General features: G+C 56.0%; 1 protein-coding gene across 1 annotated transcript; it reads left to right on the top strand.

Moving 5' to 3' along the window:
* Positions 1-1,461: 1,461 nt before the first annotated feature.
* On the top strand, positions 1,462-21,875 carry Wdr5 (WD repeat domain 5). The gene is made up of 14 exons (XM_042680933.1): positions 1,462-1,522; positions 4,624-4,789; positions 5,332-5,440; positions 5,717-5,790; positions 6,657-6,746; positions 6,850-6,939; positions 7,055-7,138; positions 8,148-8,203; positions 12,993-13,039; positions 17,317-17,392; positions 17,831-17,864; positions 18,727-18,801; positions 19,298-19,385; positions 20,232-21,875. The coding sequence occupies exons 2-14, from the start codon at positions 4,709-4,711 to the stop codon at positions 20,330-20,332; spliced, it is 1,005 nt and encodes a 334-aa protein (XP_042536867.1). The 5' UTR covers positions 1,462-1,522; positions 4,624-4,708; the 3' UTR covers positions 20,333-21,875.
* The last annotated feature ends 64 nt before the right edge of the window (positions 21,876-21,939 follow it).

The raw sequence follows: 21,939 nt of genomic DNA, 5'->3' as shown, positions 1-21,939 counted from the left end.
GCTCCTAGTGGTAGAGTGCTAGCCTTGAGCAAAAAGCATCCAGGCCCTGAGTCCAAGTTCCAGGAACAAGAAGAAGAAAACAAAAACAGGGCATTTGGTAAAAGCATCCCTTGTTTTAAAGGAATGCTCAAACAGTACAGAATAATACGAATTTATTACAAAGTGACCAGACTTGTTATCTAACAGTCCAGAGCATACCTGTGCTTAGAATAAAGAAAAGCAATTTTTCAGACAGGGCTGAATAGAAACCCTTAACCTATCTTTCACTATAAATCCAACCAGATGTGCCTACACTCACATCTGGGTTTCCACAAGCCTTTCTCTTGCTTTCCTTTACTATTCAACATTGTGTGTGAGTGTGTGCGCTTACATTAGTACTTGAACTCAGGGCCTAGGCATTGTCCCTTAGATTATCCCTCAAGGCTACCCCTCTACCACTTGAGACACACCTCTTCCACTTCTGGCTTATTGGTAAGAGTCTCACACTTTCCTGCCCAGGCTGGCTTTGAACTGTGATCTTCAGATCGCAGCCTCCTGAGTAGCTAGGATTACAGGCACGAGCCAACCTTTAGCACCAGCTGCTACAACTCTTTTCAGTGACCACTTCCTGAAGCTGATAGCCCTGTTTTCCATAGAGATGGGGGCTCTGGGGACTTCCTCGGAGGGCTTTGTCCAGATGACAGGAAAGAGCTTCCCAGATGGAGCCGGGGGCCTTATGGGCGGGGGGCTCCGGTCCTCTGGGGCGGCTGCTGGACCGTGAGGCCGGCTCACTCCCACCCTCGGAGGGCCTCACCTCAAGCTGCCAGCCTGGATGCGCGCCGAGCTCCTGTATTAGGGACATGTACACCTGGTCGCTGTCCTCTCCTCCGCCCCGCTTCGGGACCGCGATGGCGGAGCTCTCCGGCCCCAACCCTACATTGCAATCCTAAGAATCTCATGAGATCTTTTTTTTTTTTCTGAGTTTGAAAATGGTGCACAAGGCGACCCTTCTCCGGCCGGGGCGCAGGCCCAGCGGCCACCGGGGCCGTGGCGCCCGGGCGGGAAGCGCGGGTGCGGCCGCCGCGAGGGACTCGGGGCCCCGCGGGGGCCCAGGGGCGGCGCCCTCCGTCGTGGGTGCCAAGCCCTCGGCGGCTCGGCAGAGGGACCGGCCAGAGCGGCCACGCCCTAACCGTCGGCGGGGGGAAAGCCGCTGGCGATCACGCGGTGGGCAAACTGGCGCGTTCCCGCGCGTTTTGCTGGAAGCACACAAACGCAGGGCGCGGGAGGACCGCCGGCAGCCACCCAGCCCCAGAGGAGGGCCCACGAGCCGGAAGTCGGAGCCGTGGCCGCCTGTCCCTTTAAGGCGTTGCGCCTCCCCTTACTTTCTGACCCTTGCCGCCCGCCGTCGCCCCGCCCCCGGCGCGGCCCCGCCCCCGCGCCTGCGCGCCGCCGCCGCCGCCGAGTCCCGCAGCTCGTCGGCGCCCGCGCCCCGGGGCGACCAGCGCGACTCCGCGCGCCCGGCTCCGCCGCCGCGGCCCTGCAGGTGGGTGAGCGGTGCGGCCCCGCGGCCGCGGGGAGGGCGGGCGGGCTCCGCGCTCCCGGGCCGCCGCACGTGTGCCGCGGGCCTGAGGCCGGGCCCGCTGCGGCCGCGCCCCGTCCCGGCCGCCGACCCCCTCGTGGCCGCCGCGCGCCCGCGCCGTCCGCGCCTCGGCCTCCGCCGGCCCCGGCGGCCCAGAGCCCGGCCCAGCCCTCCGCCTCTGCGGCCCGGGCGCCCCCTGCCCCGCTCCCGGGCCTGGTGGGGCGCCCCCGCCCCGCGGCGCCTCGCCGGCCGCCAGCCCCTTCCCGTGTCGCCCCGGAGGGGTCCTGTCAGCCCCTCCGCCCTGGTCCGCGAGAGCCATCTTGGGCGCTGCCCGCACGCCCCTCACGCGTCCTCCGCCGGTTCTACCTGTCCCCCCGGTTAAAGGTTTGCGGGCCGGGCCTGGGGAAGGTGTCCTCCGGGAGCTTCCCCCTCGGGAAGGCTGCAGGGGAGCCCCGGGATCCAGTCAGGTGTCTAGGACGGCGGGGCCCCGGCTGGGTCCCCGGCCCTCTGCGCCTCCCGTCGCCTACAGTGCCCGTTTACATTGCCTTCTGTCTCCTCGCACCTGGAGCCCTGGAATCTGCATCTGGCCCAAGGCCGAGCGCATGAAGGGCTGATTGCTGGGCCTTCACTGACTAGGCTCGCTAGGGGAGAAACTGTGGGGGCCAAAGCCAAGTCACTTGGCCTGCCTCCTGCTCCTCATTTTTCCTTCCCAAGCCCCGAAGTATACCTGCGGTGCACCCTTCCCTGCTACGGGAAACCTTTGCTCCAAGGCCCTCTCCTCCTCTCCCCCACTCGCATTTCCACCCCAGGGTTCAAGACCTTGGGGCCCACCCTGTGGAGTAGGTTTTTAATGTTTTGCTCCCCCCTCCCCGCCACCCCTGGGCTTCTTGTTGGTGTTCACCACCTTCTAGTGCTGGAAGGAGTTAAATCCCTTAGATCCTCCCCTTCAGCAAAACAACTCTCCTTTGGCAGAAAGTGAAGACAATTTTGTGGGTCCTGGGACTTGAACTCAAGGCCTAGATTCTGTCCCTTAGTTTTTTTTCTTTTCAAGGACTACGCTCTACCACTTTGAGCCACAGCTCTACTTCTGGTTTTTTGTTGGTTTAAAAGCCCAAGGCTCGGGGCTGGGAAGGTGGCTCAGTGGTGGAGTGCTTGCCTTGCACGCTTGAGGCCCTGGGTTCAATTCCTTAGCACCACATAAGCAGAAAAAGCCAGAAGTGGTGCTGTGGCTCAAGTGGTAGAGCACTAGCCTTGAGCTGAAGAGCTGAGGAACAGCACCCAGGCCCAGAGTTCAGGCCCATGACTGACCAAAAAAAAAAAAAAAACACCAAACCCAAGGCTCATGCTCCACTTCTGGCTTTTTGGTAGTTAGAGGTAAGAGTCTCACAGACTTTTCTACCCTGGCTGGCTTCAAATTGCAATCTCAGCCTCCTGAGTAACTAGGAGAATAGGGGTGAGCTTGTCTGGCTTGGACAAGCCCTTCCTCCCCTCCCCTGTTCTCGGGCTTGAACTCAGGACCTGGGCCTGGGCCTGAACCTCTTTGCTCTACCACTGGAGCCACAATGCCATTTCTGGCTTTTTCTGAGTAGTTATTTGGAGATAAGGCTCATGGATTTTGCTGCTCTAGGCTGGCTTTGAATGGAGATCCTCAGATCTTAGTCTCCTGACTAGCTAGGATTAGAGACAGGAGCCACTGGCACTGGCTGACAGATTCCTTTTGATGGCATCCATTTTACCTTTGTGTTATGTGGAGCCTGGCAAGATTTCAGTTTTAAGCTCTAAGCTAGAATTTACAGGGTACTGGCTCACTAGGTTAATGGCTGGGGTGACTAGTGACATTTACAAGGTGGCTCTCTTTAATAAACTCCCCATTTCAGAGTCACCTGTGTGCTTTGTGAGCTGCATTGGAGTAGCAGCATCTGTCGGTCACTAGGATGGGGGTTACTGTTGCTCATGGCTTGGGGCTATACCTCATGAAGCCCAAACTAGACTAAGCTGCATTTTCAATTGTAGAGTTTCAGCATTATACTCTGGACTGTTTCTACAGTCAGCAGGGAACCTCCAGAGGGGGAGAGAGGGAGAGCCCTCTGGTTTGCTGCTGCAGATCTTAGCACTGCACTGGTGGCCTAGAAGGTGGCCATGATCTGCAGCCTGTGAGGCAGCAGCTGGGTGCATGCTCTGTGTTGTAGATAAGAGGACATTTGGATAAGCTTCCAGATGCCACCTTGAAGCTCCCTCTGCTTCACTTGGCATAACACAGTAGCAAGCCTCCTCAAGAGTGGTCTTCCTTGGGATTTCAAGGGGCACAAGCAGCAGAGCGAGTGAAAAATATTAGCCTGGAGTGAGGATAATGGCTAGATTCCCCAGTTTGGAACAGCACATTGCTTGCTGTATGTAGAGCTCAATATGGTGGCTGAATGGTCTTGTCTGTCTCTGTCTCTCTGTCTCTCTTTCTCTTTTGTTGGTTGTGGGCCTGAACTCTGGGCCTGGGCACTGTGTCTCAGCTCTTCAGCTCAAGGCTAGCGCTCTACCACTTGAGTCACAGTGTAGCTTCCTGCTTTTCCTGCTTATGTGGTGCTGAGGAATCGAACCCAGGGTCTCATGCATGTGAGGCAAGCACTCTACCACTGAGCCGCCTTCCCAGCCCGCATGGTTCTCTTTTTATCCCTTTTCATGAAATTATAGAAAATTTTTTTTTTGTGCTGCTGAGGCTCAGATCCAGGGCTTCTTACATGCTAGCAAGTCACACCTCCCCCAGCCCTGACAATCTTCTATTTTTTTTTATTTTTTTTTTTTTATGGTTGGTCATGGGGCTTGAACTCTGGGCCTGGGCGCTGTCCCTCAGCTCTTCAGCTCCAGGCGAGCGCTCTGCCTCTTGAGCCACAGCGCCACTTCCGGTTTTCTGGTAGTTTATTGGAGATAAAAGTCTCAGGGACTTTCCTGCCCAGGCTGGCTTTGAACCGAGATCCTCAGATCTCAGCCTCCCGAGTAGCTGGGATTACAGGGGTGAGCCACCGGCGCCCGGCAGTCTTCTAATTTTTTTACAATAAATGATTTGTTTATAGGTCTTTCCACTGTAGGGCTGGACTAGCAGACAGCCTCTTGCTGTGTGAATCCCATCCACAGCTTCTGCCCGTGGGCTTCTGAGCCATGGCCACTGAGGAGAAGAAGCCAGAGACAGAAGCTGCAAGAGCACAACCCACTCCTTCCTCATCGGCCACCCAGAGCAAGGTGCGCACCTGGGCTCCTTGGGCCCCTCTGGCCAAACAGGCTTTAAGGAATCCAGGACTATTGGTGCTCAGTTAAATATGTTACCAGTTGTATTACTGATCTCATGATGTAATGATAGGAATTCTCAAATCTGTCACTTAGATGGAAGGGGTGGGGCATAAAAATACACAGGTTCTTGATGAAGATTGTAAAAGTTTGTGAGACCCAAATCTGGACAAGTCCCACAGTTGTGGGATTGGTAGGTATGCAGACTCCTTTCCAGGCAACCAGGAGCTTTTAAACAGGGGGAGCCCTGGCTTCAAATGGCTTTGTGGAGGTGGAAGGGGCACAGCTCAGCAGTGCCAGGTGTTGTGGGGGCTTTGACGTCCAGCTTGGATGATGGAGTTGGGGTGCTGAGGTGGGGACTTGCCTCACATCGCACTCAGGTGCAGTCAGTTTGAAGGCTGAGTTAAACTTTGGGAATCAAGTCAGCTGACTGACTGAATGAATGGGACTGTGGTGTTTACATTTAGCTAACTCAGGTTGTACTATTTCTCCAACAGCCTACACCTGTTAAACCCAACTATGCACTAAAATTCACTCTGGCTGGCCACACCAAAGCTGTGTCCTCTGTGAAATTCAGCCCGAATGGAGAGTGGCTGGCAAGCTCGTGTGCGTATGGGTCCTCTGAGTGCGTATGGGTGGGTTATGTAGCTTTGTTAGTCTGCCATGGGGTCCTGTAGTGTGCTACATGTTCTCTGCAGAGCTAGTGTGGCCTGAGAGTGTACCCATTGCTCCTGGGAGCTGAGGGCTGAGACTCCAGCCTTTCCCCACTCAAGGCCAGGCTCAGTGTGGGAGCATCGGTGTTGGTTTTAGGCTCAGCAGGGAAGCTCAGTCCTGCACAGTTGTTTTTCTTCTCTGAGCCTTAGCTCTTTTTATTTCTTTCAGCTGCCGATAAACTCATTAAAATTTGGGGAGCCTACGATGGAAAGTTTGAGAAAACCATATCTGGTCACAAGCTGGTAGGTTCCTGCATGAGAAGTCCTGGCTGTTGTGCAGGGCAACGAGGCAAGATTGGTTTTTAGTGAAGGCACCTTGGATTGCTACAGGTGTGCATATGGCCATCTCTGCCATCTGGCAGAGCTCCCGAGAATGGCTTACGCCTGTACCCTGAGTGTGCATCTTCTGAGTTAATGCTGGCCAGACGATTTGCCGGGGGCCTGGCATGTGTTTGGGATCCTCCCCTCCCCTCCCCTCCCCTCCCCTCCCCTCCCCTCCCCTCCCCTCCCCTCCCCTCCCCTCCCCTCCCCTCCCCTCCCCTCCCCTCCCCTCCCCTCCCCTCCCCTCCCCTCCCCTCCCCTCCCCTCCCCTCCCCTCCCCTCCCCTCTTGCCAGTTCTGGGGCTGGAAGTCAAGGCCTTGGTGTTTCAGGCTAGTGCTTTATCACTTGAGCCACAGCTCTACTTCCAGCTTTTTTTTTTTTTTTTTTTTTGGTTCGGTCGTGGGGCCTGAACTCTGGGCCTGGGCGCTGTCCCTCAGCTCTTCAGCTCAAGGCTAGCACTCTACCACTTGAGCCACAGCGCCACTTCTGGCTTTTTTCTTTTTGCTTATATGGTGCTGAGGAATCGAACTCAGGGCCTCAGGCATGCAAGGCAAGCGCTCTACCACTGAGCCACCTTCCCAGCCCTACTTCCAGCTTTTTTACACTGGAGATAAGAGTCTCACAGGCTTTCCTGCCTAGAGGCTTTGAATCACAATCCTCAGATCTCAGCCTCCTGAATAGCTAAGATTGGATAGCCCCTGATTCCCCGCTATGGGATTTTGGCCCTTTATCAATCAGTTCAATTTTGTCCCAAAATACAGTAGCTTTTTTTTCCCCCCCTTCCCAAGGGAATATCTGATGTAGCCTGGTCGTCGGATTCTAACCTCCTTGTGTCTGCCTCTGATGACAAAACGTTGAAGATATGGGATGTGAGCTCGGTAAGGCATTGGTCCTTTCCCAGGGAGGCTCCTGTAGCTAAGGAAGGGCAGGAAGTAGTCAGCTGGGGCTGGGAGCAGGTGGCCTGACCCTGCTGTGCTCTAGGGAAAGTGTCTGAAGACCCTGAAGGGGCACAGCAACTATGTCTTCTGCTGCAACTTCAACCCCCAGTCCAACCTCATCGTCTCAGGGTCTGTAAGTACATGGTCTCTCCTCTGGGGGCGCTGTGGTAGGTCACAGCCATGCTCAGCATGGGTGGAGGTGGGGCTGGGTTTGAGGTCTGGAATGATTTTCATCCCCTCTCACGTAGTTTGATGAAAGTGTGAGGATATGGGACGTGAAGACTGGGAAGTGCCTCAAGACTTTGCCTGCTCATTCAGATCCAGTGTCAGCCGTAAGTTTCTGCCATGCATTGTGGGCCTCTGACGTGCTTGCTGTGTCCGGGTGATTCTTTAGGTGCCTAGAGGTTGGTGCCGTGAGACCTCTCAGTCCTGTATACCGTGGAGAGTGGGTGGACGGGGTGCCTGTGGTGAGCACTGAGAGCCTTATGTGGGGCTGAGCAGGAAGGTAGGCTAGGGATTTCGGAGGTGGTCTCCTGAGAGGTTCTCTGGTGAAGGGAATGGGAGTGTGACCACAGGTGAGGTGAATGTTGAGTGGAGTAGCTTTGGTTGATGACTGGGGCTGAGGCAGTGACTTGTTGGTGAGAACAGTGGGTGCTGGGAGGGAGTCCCCAGAGTGCTTCGTGCTCAGTGTACACCACGCAGTAAAAACAAAGAACCAGGTGCTGGCGGCTCATGCCTGTAATCTCAGCTACTCAGGAGGCTCTGATTTGAAGATGGAGGTTTGCACCCAGCTGGGCAGTTAACCACCAGAAAAAGGAAAAAGCCAGAAGTGGAGGTGTGGCTCAAGTGGTCAAGAGCTAGCATTGAGCAAAAATGCTCAGACAACACCCAGGCCCCATGTTCAAGACTTGGGACTGTCTCTGTCTCTCTTTCTCTCCCCCCCTCTTCTCCCCCCTCTCCCCCCTCTCCCCTCTCTCCCCTCCTTTTCTCTCCCCCCCCTCCCCCCTCTCCCCCCCCTCTCCCTTCCTCTCTCTCCCTTCCTCCCTCTCCCTTCCTCCCTCCCTCCCTCTCTCTCTCTCCCTCTCTCTCCCTCCCTCTCTCTCTCTCTCTCTCTCTCTCTCTCTCACACACACACACACACACACACACACACACACACACAAAACAAAAAACCCATGAGACATCACGTAACCACAGCCATCCTGTTAGTGCATCCGCGCAATGATCCGTTGTTGTTGCATGCCATCCGCTCTCGGCAGAAGGGCATTGGGGTGAGAAGCCATGTGTTCCCGGCTGAGAAGTAAGCTTCTCTTTATTCCTCTCTGAATTTTGAATTTTTAGGTTCATTTTAATCGAGATGGATCCTTGATAGTTTCAAGTAGTTATGACGGTCTCTGGTAAGTACTTTTTTTTTTTTTGGCTGGTTGTGGGGTTTGAACTCTGGGCCTGAGCGCTGTCCCTCAGCTCTTCAGCTCAAGACGAGTGATCCTACCACCTGACGCATAGCTCCATTTCTGTTTTTTTTTTTTCCCCCTGGTAGTTTATTGGAGATAAGAGTCTCAAGGACTTTTCCTGCCCAGGCTGGTTTTGAACCGTGATCCTCAGATTTCAGCCTCCCGAGTAGCTAGGATTACAGGCATGAGCTACAGGGCCTTGGCCAAATGAGAAAAATCTTACTTCATTCAAGGCCTGCTGCTGGTCCATTCTAGCTCCAGGGTGCAGTGGGCAGGGGACATGGCCTTCACCTTCCAGAAGCATATGCCCCAGTGGGTTGCAGATGGGTGAATGAAGGGAGGAGGAGCAAGGCTGTGGGCTCTATAGACCTTGGAGTTAGGCTGAGTGGGCGAGGCCTTGCTGGAGATGGTTTTGGTGGAGGTGCCCAGGGCTTCGGGAAACGGGAAGTGTGGACGTGGGCGTCTGTGGTAACTGGTAGGTAGGGGTAGCAGTAAAAGCTCTGGAGTTGCATTCTGGGCTTGGGGATGGTGGCTTCGTAACTTCCACAGTGGTTGGTGAGGCTAAGGGGGACAGTGGTACCATTGGATTGAGCCAGGTAGGACTTCCCAGAGTAACGGGGGAAATTAAAGCAGGGTCTGAGCCATGGCAGGAGCCATAGATAAACTGAATACACCAAGCTTGGTTTAAACACTGCTGTGACTCCATGATCCTTTTTTTTTTTTTGGGTCCGGTCATGGGGCCTGAACTCTGGGCCTGGACGCTGTCCCTCAGCTCTTCAGCTCAGGGCTAGCGCTCTACCACTTGAGCCACAGCGCCACTTCCGGCTTTTTTCTTTTTGCTTATGTGGTGCTGAGGAATTGAACCCAGGGCCTCATGCATGCAAGGCAAGCGCTCTACCACTGAGCCACCTTCCCAGCCCGACTCCATGATCCTTTAAGAAGCACCTGAAATGAGGTGATTGGAAAGACATGAGCAGGATCTTCCTGGGTCCTCAGTGTGACTACCCCGCCCCCTGCAGAAAGAAGTGGCCTGGGACTGGAGTTGACAGCAGGCCAGAGGGCTGGTGGATTGATGACCAAGCGACAGGAGGATTGGAGACAAAATCTAGAAAGGGGAAAATTTAAAAAAAATGTCTTTTGGTGGTTCTGGGCAAGTGTACCACAGAGCACATGCGTTGTCTTTTTTGGCATTGCTTTAACTCGGGGCTTGCTTTGTGTAGTCTTAGGGCTCAATATGTTTTCTTCCCTTTTTTTGGTGGGGGACAAACTTGATTAAATCCAGTTCTGCAGAATTTAAGCACCTGAAGAGCTTTGCTTGACTCCCTGTCTGCCTGTGTGCTCTGTACCGGCACTGTCACTGCTGTGGGGACCTCAGGTGGAAGTCCAGGCTGAAAGCAGCACGGTTTTCCCATCCTGAGTCTGGATGGGTCCTGTAGGCTGTGCCTGCCTTTGCCGGTGCGGCATGGTAATGGCATCTGGAAGGCTGTCTGGGCCAGTAGCACCCAAGGATGAAGCCATAGCCACGTGCAAATGTCGGCCGGTGCACTAGTAATGGCAGGCAGATGAGACCTACGGGCTGCAGAGTACCTGGATACTTTTTGGGTGCCACACTCCTAGCACCTCGACAAAGCGTAGAACAGACGCTAGTGTCTGTAAAGACTGGGACAGTTTGTGAATCGCGTGTGGACTTGGCTTTGAAGAACCTTCCCACAACATAGAAACAGTATACCAGAGAGGCTAGTAGGAAGGACTTACAAAGCTAAAAGATGGAGACGTGGGGAAGGAAATAAAAATCTTTTATAAAGTTTATTTGGGAAGATCAGGAATTGGAAGCCAATTTAAGAAACAAAATAGCCTGAGTGGAGATCAAGGGAGAGGCCACAGTTATGGGGAAGGCCCTGTCCTCCCCAGCAGTGTCCTTGGCTCAAGGGACAGGTTGTCACCCAAAATGGCCCAGGAAAGGGAATGGGGAGAGCTCATCACAAAGGAGCCCTGAGGAAGTGTCAGGTAGAAAGGGCTATTGCACTTCCCGGTCCTGTACCTTCAATCAAATAACAAACTTGTAAGGCTACTAGATGTCTCCAGATCATAGAAGGTAAGGTCTTCCAGACCCATCTTACAGGTCTAGATTAACGTGTTCCCCCTGATTGTGGCCTGGAGCTCAAAGGCAGCTCCTGAGTGAACATCGATGCCAGAATCCCACAGAAAATACCCGGATGCTGTGTCCAGCAGTGCATCAAATAGAGATTCCACGACTAAGCAAGTCTGATCAGTGAAAGGACTGGGATAGTGCCAACCTCAGGAAACTGATGGCTTTGTGTCAGCAAATTCAAGGGAGACCCATAGGGCTTATCTCTAGTAGAGATCAGAGGGCACCTGATGGAGTAATAATACGGCAGCTGATCTTACTCTCCGTAGGATAGGCCAGTGGTGCCAGCAGTTGTGTGAACTCAGACTCCCATAATACGCAGAGACTCGCTAAAACTACCTGCCAAGTACAGATCACAGTGAGCATGGCCATTCCACAGTCATGCTTGTGGTTACTCAACAAGGTGGGCAGATGGATCTCTGTAGACACACATTTTTAGGTTTTTAAAAACAAGCTGGGGAAGTGGCACTGTGGCTCAAGTGGTAGAGCTCAAGCCCAGAGTTCAAGTCCCATGACCAACAAAAAAAAAAAATTCTAAAAACAAGCTGGGCTAGGTGCCGGTGGTTCACACCTGTAATCCTTGCTATTCTGGAGGCTGAGATACTAGGATCACAGTTTGAAGCAGGCTTGAAGAGGAAAGTGAGACTTTTTTTTTGGGTCCGTTTGTGGGGCCTGAACTCTGGGCCTAGACGCTGTCCCTCAGCTCTTCAGCTCAAGGCTAGCGCTCTACCACTTGAGCCACAGCACCACTTCTGGCTTTTTTCTTTTTGCTTATGTGGTGCTGAGGAATTGAACCCAGGGCCTCATGCATGCAAGGCAAGCGCTCTACCACTGAGCCACCTTCCCAGCCCTGTGAGACTCTTTTATACACTTAACCACTGCAAAACCAGAAATGGAGCTGTAGCTCAAGTGATTGGATGCTGGTCTTGAGGGAAGAAGCCCAGACAGCTCCTAGGCCCTGTGACCAAGCCCCAGTTGAGGGCACCAAAAATCCAAAAACAAAAAGCACCAGTGTGGTGCTGTGCCCACTTAACTCGGTGACATGTCTATGATTCTTGTCATCCTTACTATTTTGGTCAGTTGTGGGGCTTGGACTCTGGGCCTGGGCACTGGTCCTTCAGCTCTTCAGCTCAAGGCTAGTGCTATACCACTTGAGCCACAGCACCACTTCTGGCTTTTTCTGCTTATGTGGTACTGAGGACTCGAACCCAGGGCCTCATGCATGTGAAGCAAGCAATTTAACACTGATTCCCAGCCCCATCCTTACTTTCTCTTGGGGAGCTGGATAAATAGCTGCCAGTTGTCCCTCAGCTGGTGACAGGCCAGGGTCCAGCCTGTGTGAGTTGTAGAGCCCTGGTTCAGCCATAGGCTGTACCAGCTGCACCAGAGATCAGTCCCCTTTTTCTGTGCTAGAAGTGGGGTTAAGGTCTCATAGGATGGCCTGTACCGGGATGATCAGGAGCAGGTTCAGGAGAGCAGGATGCAGTGAGTGCAATGATGTCCCGCTGAGGACAGCGGGCAGTTAGGGGAGGGGAAGTTGGGGGGGGGGGGGGTCAGTTCTGTAAGGCAGAAGAGAGTATAAAGAGAATAAAACCCTACTGGAGAGGCCGAGAAAGCAGATTGCCTCTGTGCCAAAACAAAATCTATCATGGAACATTTGAATTGAGTGCCAGGAGAATTAAGGAAAGGAGGGGGAAGGAGGCCTGGGAGAGGCTGGGCACGTAGTTCAAAGGCAGTGCTGAAGTCCAGTACTGGGTCCCTTGCGGTGATGGGGGCCACGCCACAGCAGGCAGACATGAATTAACACCCTGGGCACTGGTGAGGCCCAGCTTGGGCCAGGTACACAAGTGGGAGTCCGCCATGGCAGGTGGGGGCTGGCAGTGTAGGCAGGCATGTTTGCACTATGTGCATGCGTTGGGCAGGAGTCTCAGAAACCCTGGAACTGGGCTGGTAGCAGGATAGCTTGTCTGTTCCAGAGTCCCAATCTTTAAGGATTTTTTTTTTTTTTTCCTTTTTTTTGTGCTAGTCCTGGGGCTTGATTTCAGGGCCTGAGCTTTTTGTTCAAGGTTAGTGCTCTAACACTTGAGTTGCAGTGCCACTTCTGGCTTTTTCTGAGTAGTTAATTGGCGATAACAGTCACTTTTTTCCTTCCTGGTCTGGTTTCAAACCTTGATCCTCAGATCTCAGCCTTCTCAGCTAGCGTTACAGGCATGAGCCATCTCACTGCTTAACTAATGGGCTGTTCAGGAAATTGAATCCAGCCTCGGGTTTAAGGAAGCTGATTCTGCCCGTGGACTGTATGCTGTGGAGGAGGCAGAGCTGCAAGGCCTTTGCCAGGGTGTGTCGCCCACCCACCTGGGGGCTGGTGACATGGTAGGCCTGCTTGCTCCCTTGTGGAGGAGGGGTGGGACACCTTTGCCTTTGTCCCTGGCTGGGGTGCAGGCTGACAGCCGAAGACCAGTTGCAGGCCCAGGACTCGCCTCTGTCCTGACGGTGGAGGACGATGGTGCCGGAAGATGAGGACTGTCACCGGCGGTGCAGCCATTGGCTCTCTCATGTTTCGTTTTTGTTCTTGCTTTGAAGCCGCATCTGGGACACCGCGTCGGGCCAGTGTCTGAAGACACTCATCGGTGAGTGCTCCATGCCACATGGGGTTGGCTCCGGGCTCAGTGTCTGCTCAGGCCTGCCAGGGAGGCCTTTCTCCCAAGGTGTTCACTGTCTGTGCTTGCAGTGGTTCTTCTGGAGCCTTCTGTTCTCCTGAGCTCAGCCTGCCTTTTTGTCTTGGTCCTGGTGCCTTTGGAGGCCTCCTCTCCACTGGACCATCCTTCCCCCCCTTACCCCCCCCCCCCCCCCCCCCCCCGCTTCTACCTGAGCCCCCATATCTGTAAAGAGCTCTGTCATTCCTTTGTGGAACTGCTGCCAGGTCTTCTTTCTGCTCTTTGGGCCCATGGCCTGGGCTGTCTATCTGGGGTTACTCTGTGGCGACTTTGGGCCATGGACTCTCTACCTGTTCTTGTCAGTCCCTGGCCACCCCCTGGCCACTCCTGGTCACTGTCCTCGGTGTTAGGGAGGTGGATACAAAGTCTGGGAATAGGAGTGCAGGGATGAGGTGAGGAAGGAGGAGGACTGGCATGGCTCGTGCAGGCAGGTCAGGGGTCAGGGGTTGAGGTAGTGGGACTTGGAAGGGGTTGATGTTGAAGAGACTGGTCCTTATGTGCCAGCCTGAAGCATGGGAACCTCAGGTCAGAATGGAAAGGACTGGCCTGACTTGGAGTAGGGGTGGGGAAGGGAGGTGGGTCCACCAGGGGGGCAGTGCCTCTGGCTCTTTTGCTTTCCTAGACTTTGGTAACAAGTGTGGACATCCAGGTTGGTCTAGCAGATTGCTGCTTCTTGGCTGTCCTTGCCTTGAAGACGCCATCTTTTCCCTGTCTGTGTCTGGCTTCTCTTCTAAGGACAAATGGAGGAGGCAGCCTCAGTATGGTCACCTGCTGGGACTGAGCTGGAACCATGACCTTGTGCTGTACCTGTGGGAAGCCTACTGCACCCCAGCTTCCCTAGTGGAATCCTAGGGTCGGGTGTCTTCCTCCCAGAGTGGCACCCAGCTCTGTCTCTAGGACAGTCCTTCCTGGTGGCCTGTGGCAGGTGTTAGGACTGTGGTAATGAGCACCAAGGTTCCTACCCCCCTCCCCATAGGTATGTCCTGGCTTTACAGGGTGGGCACCTGCAGGCTAACAAGTCAGTCACCCAATGTGCCAGTCATCCCTTTGGCTCCAGGACCTTCCATGGATACTGAAGAACTCTTAGAAGATGGTGTGGTGTTTGAGCACACTCTTGTGTGCTTTATATGTCTCCAGATGGATCGTAACAGTTGTCAGACTGTCACTACTTTTATTTAGGCCTGGTGACAGCAGGGGGCATGTGGCCAGTACCAATGGTACTGAGGAGGGTGCAGACTTGGAGCTGCAGCCAGTGGGCCTGTGCCACCCCTTGCTGCTCAAAGCTGTAGCAGGTGGTCCTGTGCTGCCCTGCACTGCTCAGTGCTGCAGCTGTGGTCCTGTGCTGCCCTGCACTGCTCAGTGCTGCAGCTGTGGTTCCATGCGCTCCCCTGCACTGCTCAGTGCTGCAGCTGTGGTCCCGTGCTGCCCTGCACTGCTCAGTGCTGCAGCCGTGGTCCTGTGTTCCCCTGCACTGCTCAGTGCTGCAGCTGTGGTCCCGTGCTGCCCTGCACTGCTCAGTGCTGCAGCCGTGGTCCTGTGCTGCCCTGCACTGCTCAGTGCTGCAGTTGTGATCCCGTGCTGTCCTGCACTGCTCAGTGCTGCAGCCGTGGTCCTGTGCTGCCCTGCACTGCTCAGTGCTGCAGCCGTGGTCCCGTGCTGCCCTGCACTGCTCAGTGCTGCAGTTGTGATCCCATGCTGCCCTGCACTGCTCAGTGCTGCAGCCGTGGTCCCGTGCTGCCCTGCACTGCTCAGTGCTGCAGTTGTGATCCCATGCTGCCCTGCACTGCTCAGTGCTGCAGCCGTGGTCCCATGCTTCCCCTGTACTGCTCAGTGCTGCAGCCGTGGTCCCGTGCTGCCCTGCACTGCTCAGTGCTGCAGCCGTGGTCCTGTGCTCCCCTGCACTGCTCAGTGCTGCAGTTTTGGTCCTGCGCTCCCCTGCACTGCTCAGTGCTGCAGCCGTGGTCCCGTGCTGCCCTGCACTGCTCAGTGCTGCAGCCGTGGTCCCATGCGCTCCCCTGCACTGCTCAGTGCTGCAGCCGTGGTCCTGTGCTGCCCTGCACTGCTCAGTGCTGCAGTTGTGATCCCATGCTGCCCTGCACTGCTCAGTGCTGCAGCCATGGTCCTGTGCTCCCCTGCACTGCTCAGTGCTGCAGCTGTGGTCCCATGCTGCCCTGCACTGCTCAGTGCTGCAGCCGTGGTCCCATGCTTCCCCTGCACTGCTCAGTGCTGCAGCCGTGGTCCCATGCTGCCCATGCTGCTCAGTGCTGCAGCCGTGGTCCCGTGCTGCCTTGCACTGCTCAGTGCTGCAGCCGTGGTCCTGTGCTCCCCTGCACTGCTCAGTGCTGCAGCTGTGGTCCCATGCTGCCCTGCACTGCTCAGTGCTGCAGTTGTGGTCCCGTGCTCCCCTGCACTGCTCAGTGCTGCAGTTGTGGTCCCATGCGCTCCCCTGCACTGCTCAGTGCTGCAGCCGTGGTCCCATGCGCTCCCCTGTACTGCTCAGTGCTGCAGCCGTGGTCCTGTGCTGCCCTGCACTGCTCAGTGCTGCAGCCGTGGTCCCGTGCTGCCCTGCACTGCTCAGTGCTGCAGCCGTGGTCCCGTGCTGCCCTGCACTGCTCAGTGCTGCAGCCGTGGTCCCATACTCCCCTGCACTGCTCAGTGCTGCGGCTGTGGTCCCATGCTTCCCCTGCACTGCTCAGTGCTGCAGTTTTGGTCCTGCGCTCCCCTGCACTGCTCAGTGCTGCAGTTGTGGTCCTGTGCTGCCCTGCACTGCTCAGTGCTGCAGTTGTGGTCCCATGCGCTCCTCTGCACTGCTCAGTGCTGCAGCCATAGTCCTGTGCCGCCCATGCTGCTCAGTGCTCCTTTTCACTCATATTCAAGCTTCTACTTGCCTTATGGTAACTTAAGTTCTGTTGGAATATTTTTTTTGGCCATTTTTTGGGAGGTGGCTGAGATTGGGGACTCAAACTTGGTACCTGACACTTTTCGCTCATTGACTGGGGCTCTACCAACTGAACCGCACCTTCATATCCCCTTCCCCCTTTTTGCTGGATCTGGAGGCACTGTCTTCGAGCTTTTGTGCTCAAGACTAGCACTTGAGCCACAGCTTTTGATGGTTAACTGGCAATAAGAGTCTCATGGACTTTTCCTCCTGGGCTGGCTTTTAACCTTGATCCTTAGCTGTAATCCTCCTGAGAGCTAGGATTGTGACCTGATGCATCTTGCTGTGTTTTCTGTCTGCAGTTGGATGAACCCAGGAGATGTGACAGATGATTGGACGGTTGACTGGTGTGGGTGGGAGCTGGCGGCTGAGTGCCTCTGCTGCAGATTGTGTGCTGGGGGAGTGAGGGCTAGGCTGCCGACAGTGGGCCGCCAGGCTCTCCTCCCTTGGGGCTAGGAACGGACGCCAGGACGCAAGACAGGGCTGTGTTGCTGAGGTGATGGGACAAAGACCCTTGATGCTGACTGATCGAGTTCTTGTCTACTGTGAGCCAGACCTTGGGTTCACCCCAGCATCCTCTCTGCACAGGAAGGAAGAGCACAGCCCTCATGGTGGGCTGCACGTGTACCCATCCGGTAGCTCACACTGTGTCGTGTGTGCTTTTGCAGTGTGGGTGACCAGCCCGAGGGAGCAGAACCCCCAGCGCGCCTGTGGTGGTAATGCGTGTGCTCCAACCTCACAGGCAGACACAACGCCCTCGGCACGCCCTCCCTTCGCACCTGGCCAGGGCAGCCTCCTGGGCGTGCTATGTGAGGCTCACCCATTGCACCAGGCCTGGACACTGGCCTTTGCATCGCCTTTTCCAGCAGGCCTGGCTCTGTCCCTCCTCTTGTCCCCCAAGGCCTGAAGAGTCAGGGCATTAGAAGTAGAAGTGAGAGCTGAGCTCCAGAGTGGGTGGATGCCTGCGGCTGCCACACTGTTGCTGCTCCGGAAAGAATGTTAGCATCCTTGGGCATCTGCAAGGATGCCACATGAGGTGGCCCCTAGGCTCATGGGCGCACACCTGAGGACACCCTACGAGGGTCAGGTCCTAGTCCTAGTGTGGCTTGCCTCAGGCCCTTTGTTCCTCACATCCTGGTGACTAAGGGACTGGTGCATGGCCGAGACGGGAAGGGTTGGCACTGGTGGCATGGGTGATGGAGCTGGCTGCCTCTCTGGCCTCTGGTCGTCATGTGGCTTGTCCCCTGCGCAGATGACGATAACCCCCCGGTGTCCTTCGTGAAGTTCTCTCCGAATGGCAAATACATCCTGGCTGCCACGCTGGACAAGTAAGCGCTCTTACTTCCCTGGGGTGTGGGGATGCCTAGGCTCTGGCAGACTGGGTTTGGGGGCCCACCCGCTCCTCGAGGGACTGCAGGGGAGGCTGTTGCATGTGGAGTGAGACAGGCACAAGGCTGCAGAAGGAATTGCGGTGTGTGCTGCCACCCTGGCCCTGCAGCTTGTCTGTGAGACTGGCCTCTGATCCAGGGACAGTAGTAACTCAGCTGCCTCGTTGCAGAAGTACCTTTGAACTGCAGGGATTTGGAGTTTTGTTCTTGCTCCTGTGTGCATAGGGTGGCTGCATGTGGTGGATGCCAACCTCTGTCAGAGCTGGCGCCCCCTTGGGGTAGGGCTCTCACTTGGTTCTGACCATTGCCACGATGAGGTGGTAACAGGCTGGGCACAGCTCAGACGTGCAGCCCCTCAACCTCTTCTTTGTCTTCCAGCACACTGAAACTCTGGGACTACAGCAAGGGGAAGGTGAGCTCTGCCCTGCTGGCTTGGCCTGGGGAACAAGGTGGTGAGGGCCACAGACTCCTCAGGGCTGAAGCAGGAGGGATTCTGGGTGTTCACAGAGCTGCTGTGGTTTAGATGTTTGACAGACCCAGGTTTTATGGGCCACTGGTCTGTGGATGCTGCTTGGATTGACAAGGCTCTGCACCAGTGTGTTTGCAGTGCCATCCAGGTCTCAGCTCCTGAGCGGTGTGATGTCTGCACCTGTGTGTGTTTGCAGTGCCATCCAGGTCTCAGCTCCTGAGCTGTGTGATGTCTGCACCTGTGTGTTTGCAGTGTCATCCAGGTCTAAGCTCCTGAGCGGTGTGATGTCTGGCCCTGTGTGTGTTTGCAGTGTCATCCAGGTCTCAGCTCCTGAGCTGTGTGATGTCTGCACCTGTGTGTGTTTGCAGTGCCATCCAGGTCTCAGCTCCTGAGCTGTGTGATGTCTGCACCTGTGTGTGTTTGCAGTGCCATCCAGGTCTCAGCTCCTGAGCGGTGTGATGTCTGGCCCTGTGTGTGTTTGCAGTGCCATCCAGGTCTAAGCTCCTGAGCGGTGTGATGTCTGCGCCTGTGTGTTTGCAGTGCCATCCAGGTCTCAGCTCCTGAGCGGTGTGATGTCTGCACCTGTGTGTGTTTGCAGTGCCATCCAGGTCTCAGCTCCTGAGCGGTGTGATGTCTGCACCAGTGTGTTTGCAGTGCCATCCAGGTCTAAGCTCCTGAGCGGTGTGATGTCTGGCCCTGTGTGTGTTTGCAGTGCCATCCAGGTCTCAGCTCCTGAGCGGTGTGATGTCTGCGCCTGTGGGATGTGTGGCAGCTCTGGTGCTAAGGACCTTTCCTGTCTTTTCAGTGCCTGAAGACTTACACTGGTCACAAGAATGAGAAGTACTGCATATTTGCCAATTTCTCTGTAACTGGCGGGAAGGTGAGTCCTCACTGAACCTGCTCACCCCCAGCGCCTCTCTACAGGGTCATGTGACCCAGGTGGAGCCTTCCCTGTGCCCAAGGCAAAACACGGTGTGCCAAGCAAGTGCCACACTGGTGTGTGCGGGGGACTTGCCAGCTGCCTCGCGGTCTGCCTTGTTAGCGGGCCCGGTGGCTCCCTCTAGGGCTGGGCTGTGGCCCTGTCAAGATGCACCTGCGTGACTCAGGGCACTGGTGGCCCTGTCCTTGTCTGAATATCCTGGGCTACACTGAGACACACTGAGAGTATAGTGGCCTAAGGAGTACCTTCGCCCAGAAAGCCTCCTGTGGGGGCTTGTGAGGTGCCAGGCCCTGGGGAGACAAGGGGAAGCCCTGCGCTTGTTTGCACGTAGTTACTAGAGGGATGGGGGGGACAGGGTGGAAAGAGATGGGAAGGTTTGTCTGTGGCTGCTGAACCCTGACCTTGTGTTTTTTCCTGCACTGTTGCGGTGGCCCAGTGGATTGTGTCTGGCTCTGAGGACAACCTTGTGTACATCTGGAACCTGCAGACCAAGGAGATCGTGCAGAAGCTGCAGGGCCACACAGGTGGGCTCTGCTCTGTGTACCTTCCCCACCTTGGGGGGACAGGGTACTCCCCACATTGGGGGACAGGGCCCTCTCTGCCTTGAGGGGACAGGGCGCCCTCTGTGCAGCTTCCTCAGCCCGGCAGGCCTGAGAGGATGTAGCTGGTTTGGAGGCTGCTGTAGGTGCACTTGCTGGGTCTCAGGGCTAGTCATGTGGTCCTGACTCAGGTCCTGGGCTGGCAGACTGTGGCTGCCTCTGTGGTGGGGAGCTGGGTTCCCGAGTCCCCAGCCCCTTTCAGATGCTGGTGTTGGTTCCTCACAGAGCCAGCCTGCGCGTGCCTGGTGAGCGCCCGCTATCTGGCTCTTATCAGTGGCTCCAGTGGTTCCCTGATCCTCGCTGTTCCTGCCCGCAGCTGTGTTAGGGGAAACAAGGGCAGCTGCCCCAGCCGGGAGCACACAGCCCTGAGTGTGGGGACTTACCTGCTGTCGCTCTCCACACTCCGGGCTGTGGCTGTGAAGGCACTCAGGCAGGCCTGGGGCCCCATGGCATAGTGCGGTCAGCATGTGGATTGTGCTGATGGGTAGCAGCTTGGTTGTGCCAGCCAACTTCTGCCTGGGCCCTGGTTTGCCACCACTGGGACAGAACAGCCCCCCAGGGCTGAGGGCCATGCAGGTGGCAGTAGGAGCAGCCAGCTGGAGCCCAGAGGAGAGCGTGCTGCCGGAGGCGAGGGGCTGCTGGCCGCCCTGGCAGAGTGAGGCTGCCCTAGCGCTTCCAATTGCTTGCACTGAGCCCCTTGTGGTCAGCTGGGCCAAAGGGCACAGAGCTTGGTGGGCGATGGCGCCCTGACCGAGTCTCCTGGGCTTCCAGATGTTGTGATCTCAACGGCTTGTCACCCCACGGAAAACATCATCGCCTCCGCCGCCTTGGAGAACGACAAGACGATTAAGTTGTGGAAGAGCGACTGCTGAGTCCTGGCCGCCAGAGACTGCAGTTAGAAGACCTGGACTGGCAAGAAACAAACGTGCGTGTGGCCGGAGCTTCCGGGGCCTGGGACCTGGGGCACCGGAGACAGGCCCGAGCGCGGCTCCTCTGTGAAGGCACTGGCAGAGGGGACGTGCCGCCGCCGGCGCCAGAGGGTTCTACCAGTCGCTGGGACATTTCTTGCCAATTGTCTGTCCTCGTCCACTCGGGAGTTCCTGTCTGTTCCGTGCCCAGAGGCAACACAAATTTTTAATTTTTTATTACACAAGAGTGACGTTCAATTTATCATGGGTTGTGTTTTTTCCAGTAATAGTTCTGTACCCTTTTGATACTTTACTACCCAACGTGACGCTGTTGTCAGGCCCTCTGGCCCCCGGCTGCCTGGTCTCCTGCAGGCTAGTCCCTGCGTCCCTGCCCTGTCCCTGGCTCCTAGCCTGCCTCCAGTGGTTGACGGTGTCACTGGAGAGCATAGGTGTGTTCTGCGTGGAGTCATTTTGTATTGCTGGAGCTGGCGGCGGGACTGTGGATGGTGTCCACAGTTCTGTGGCAGGGGCAGGGTGCGGGTTACCGTGGGCTGTGGTCCCTGAGTTCTGATGTGAGCTGATCTCTCCCTGACATTTAGAAAGTTTCACACACACGTGAGGCTAAAAGGGTCTCCCCCCACAGACCGGCTGTTCCCTTCCAACGGCCAGCTTCCTGTGGGCACAGTGAGGGCACAGAGCGCCAGGTGTGGCAGCTGGAGTGAGAGTGGCAGCTTCTCAGCTGGAAGGGGTCGGGCCGAAAACGGCCTTTTGGTGCTGTGGTGTAGAGATGGTGCCTCTTCTCGTCAGATCAGGCCAGGCTGATTAGCTCGGGAGGGGCATAGCTCTTCCCATCCCTGTCTTCCCCCACTCTCCTCCCCTCCCCACAGCCTCTGCATCCTCAGGAGGAGGCTCCTTGTGGGACCCCACTCACTGTTACCCCAGCCTGACCTCCCAGCTGGGACCTTTAGAGTGGTCTGGGGAGGGGGCTGCTGGGCTCAGAGCTGCACACAGTTGGTCACGGGTGTGTGGGTGTGTGCGTCAGCCTGCTGTCGGGGGAGCCTGGTGGCCCAAGTCTGGGGGTGCCTCAGACGTGATCAATCAGCTTGGCCTGTGGTATGATGGGGCACCAGGCTCTGGAGTCCTCTAAAACTGTCCACTAAGGTAGGGGGCAACTCAGTCCTAAATGGATCCGCAAGGGAGAAAGGCAGCTCGCCTGGCTCTCCTTTGGAGAGGTGCAGACAGGCTCCCTGGTTGAAGAGGCCCGTGGCTGCACAGGGTGGCTTCTGTGACGGGGGTCTGGGCTTCATGTAGCATCGATCTGGGTGTCCTGGCAAGATGAGGCCTTTCCAGCTCCGCCCTGGGTGGGCAGCCCTCCGGGAGGGATGGGAGCTCACTGTGTCCAGAGCTGTGTTCCGGAGGATAGTTTATTTTTTCTACAGTTGAATTCTGTTGTAGATTTGTGTAAAAAGACATTTTTTTTGAAAATAAAGATTTTCATGTCTTGTAATTTTGTCTAAGAATTTCATTTTGAACAGCACAAACTTATTGTGGGGGTGGGGGTGGTGGGGGTG

The sequence above is a fragment of the Dipodomys spectabilis genome, unplaced genomic scaffold, assembly GCF_019054845.1.
Source record: "Dipodomys spectabilis isolate Male_0828 unplaced genomic scaffold, ASM1905484v1 ptg000067l, whole genome shotgun sequence".
NCBI classification, from domain to species: domain Eukaryota; kingdom Metazoa; phylum Chordata; class Mammalia; order Rodentia; family Heteromyidae; genus Dipodomys; species Dipodomys spectabilis.
This window is presented reverse-complemented; position numbering and strand designations above follow the sequence as displayed.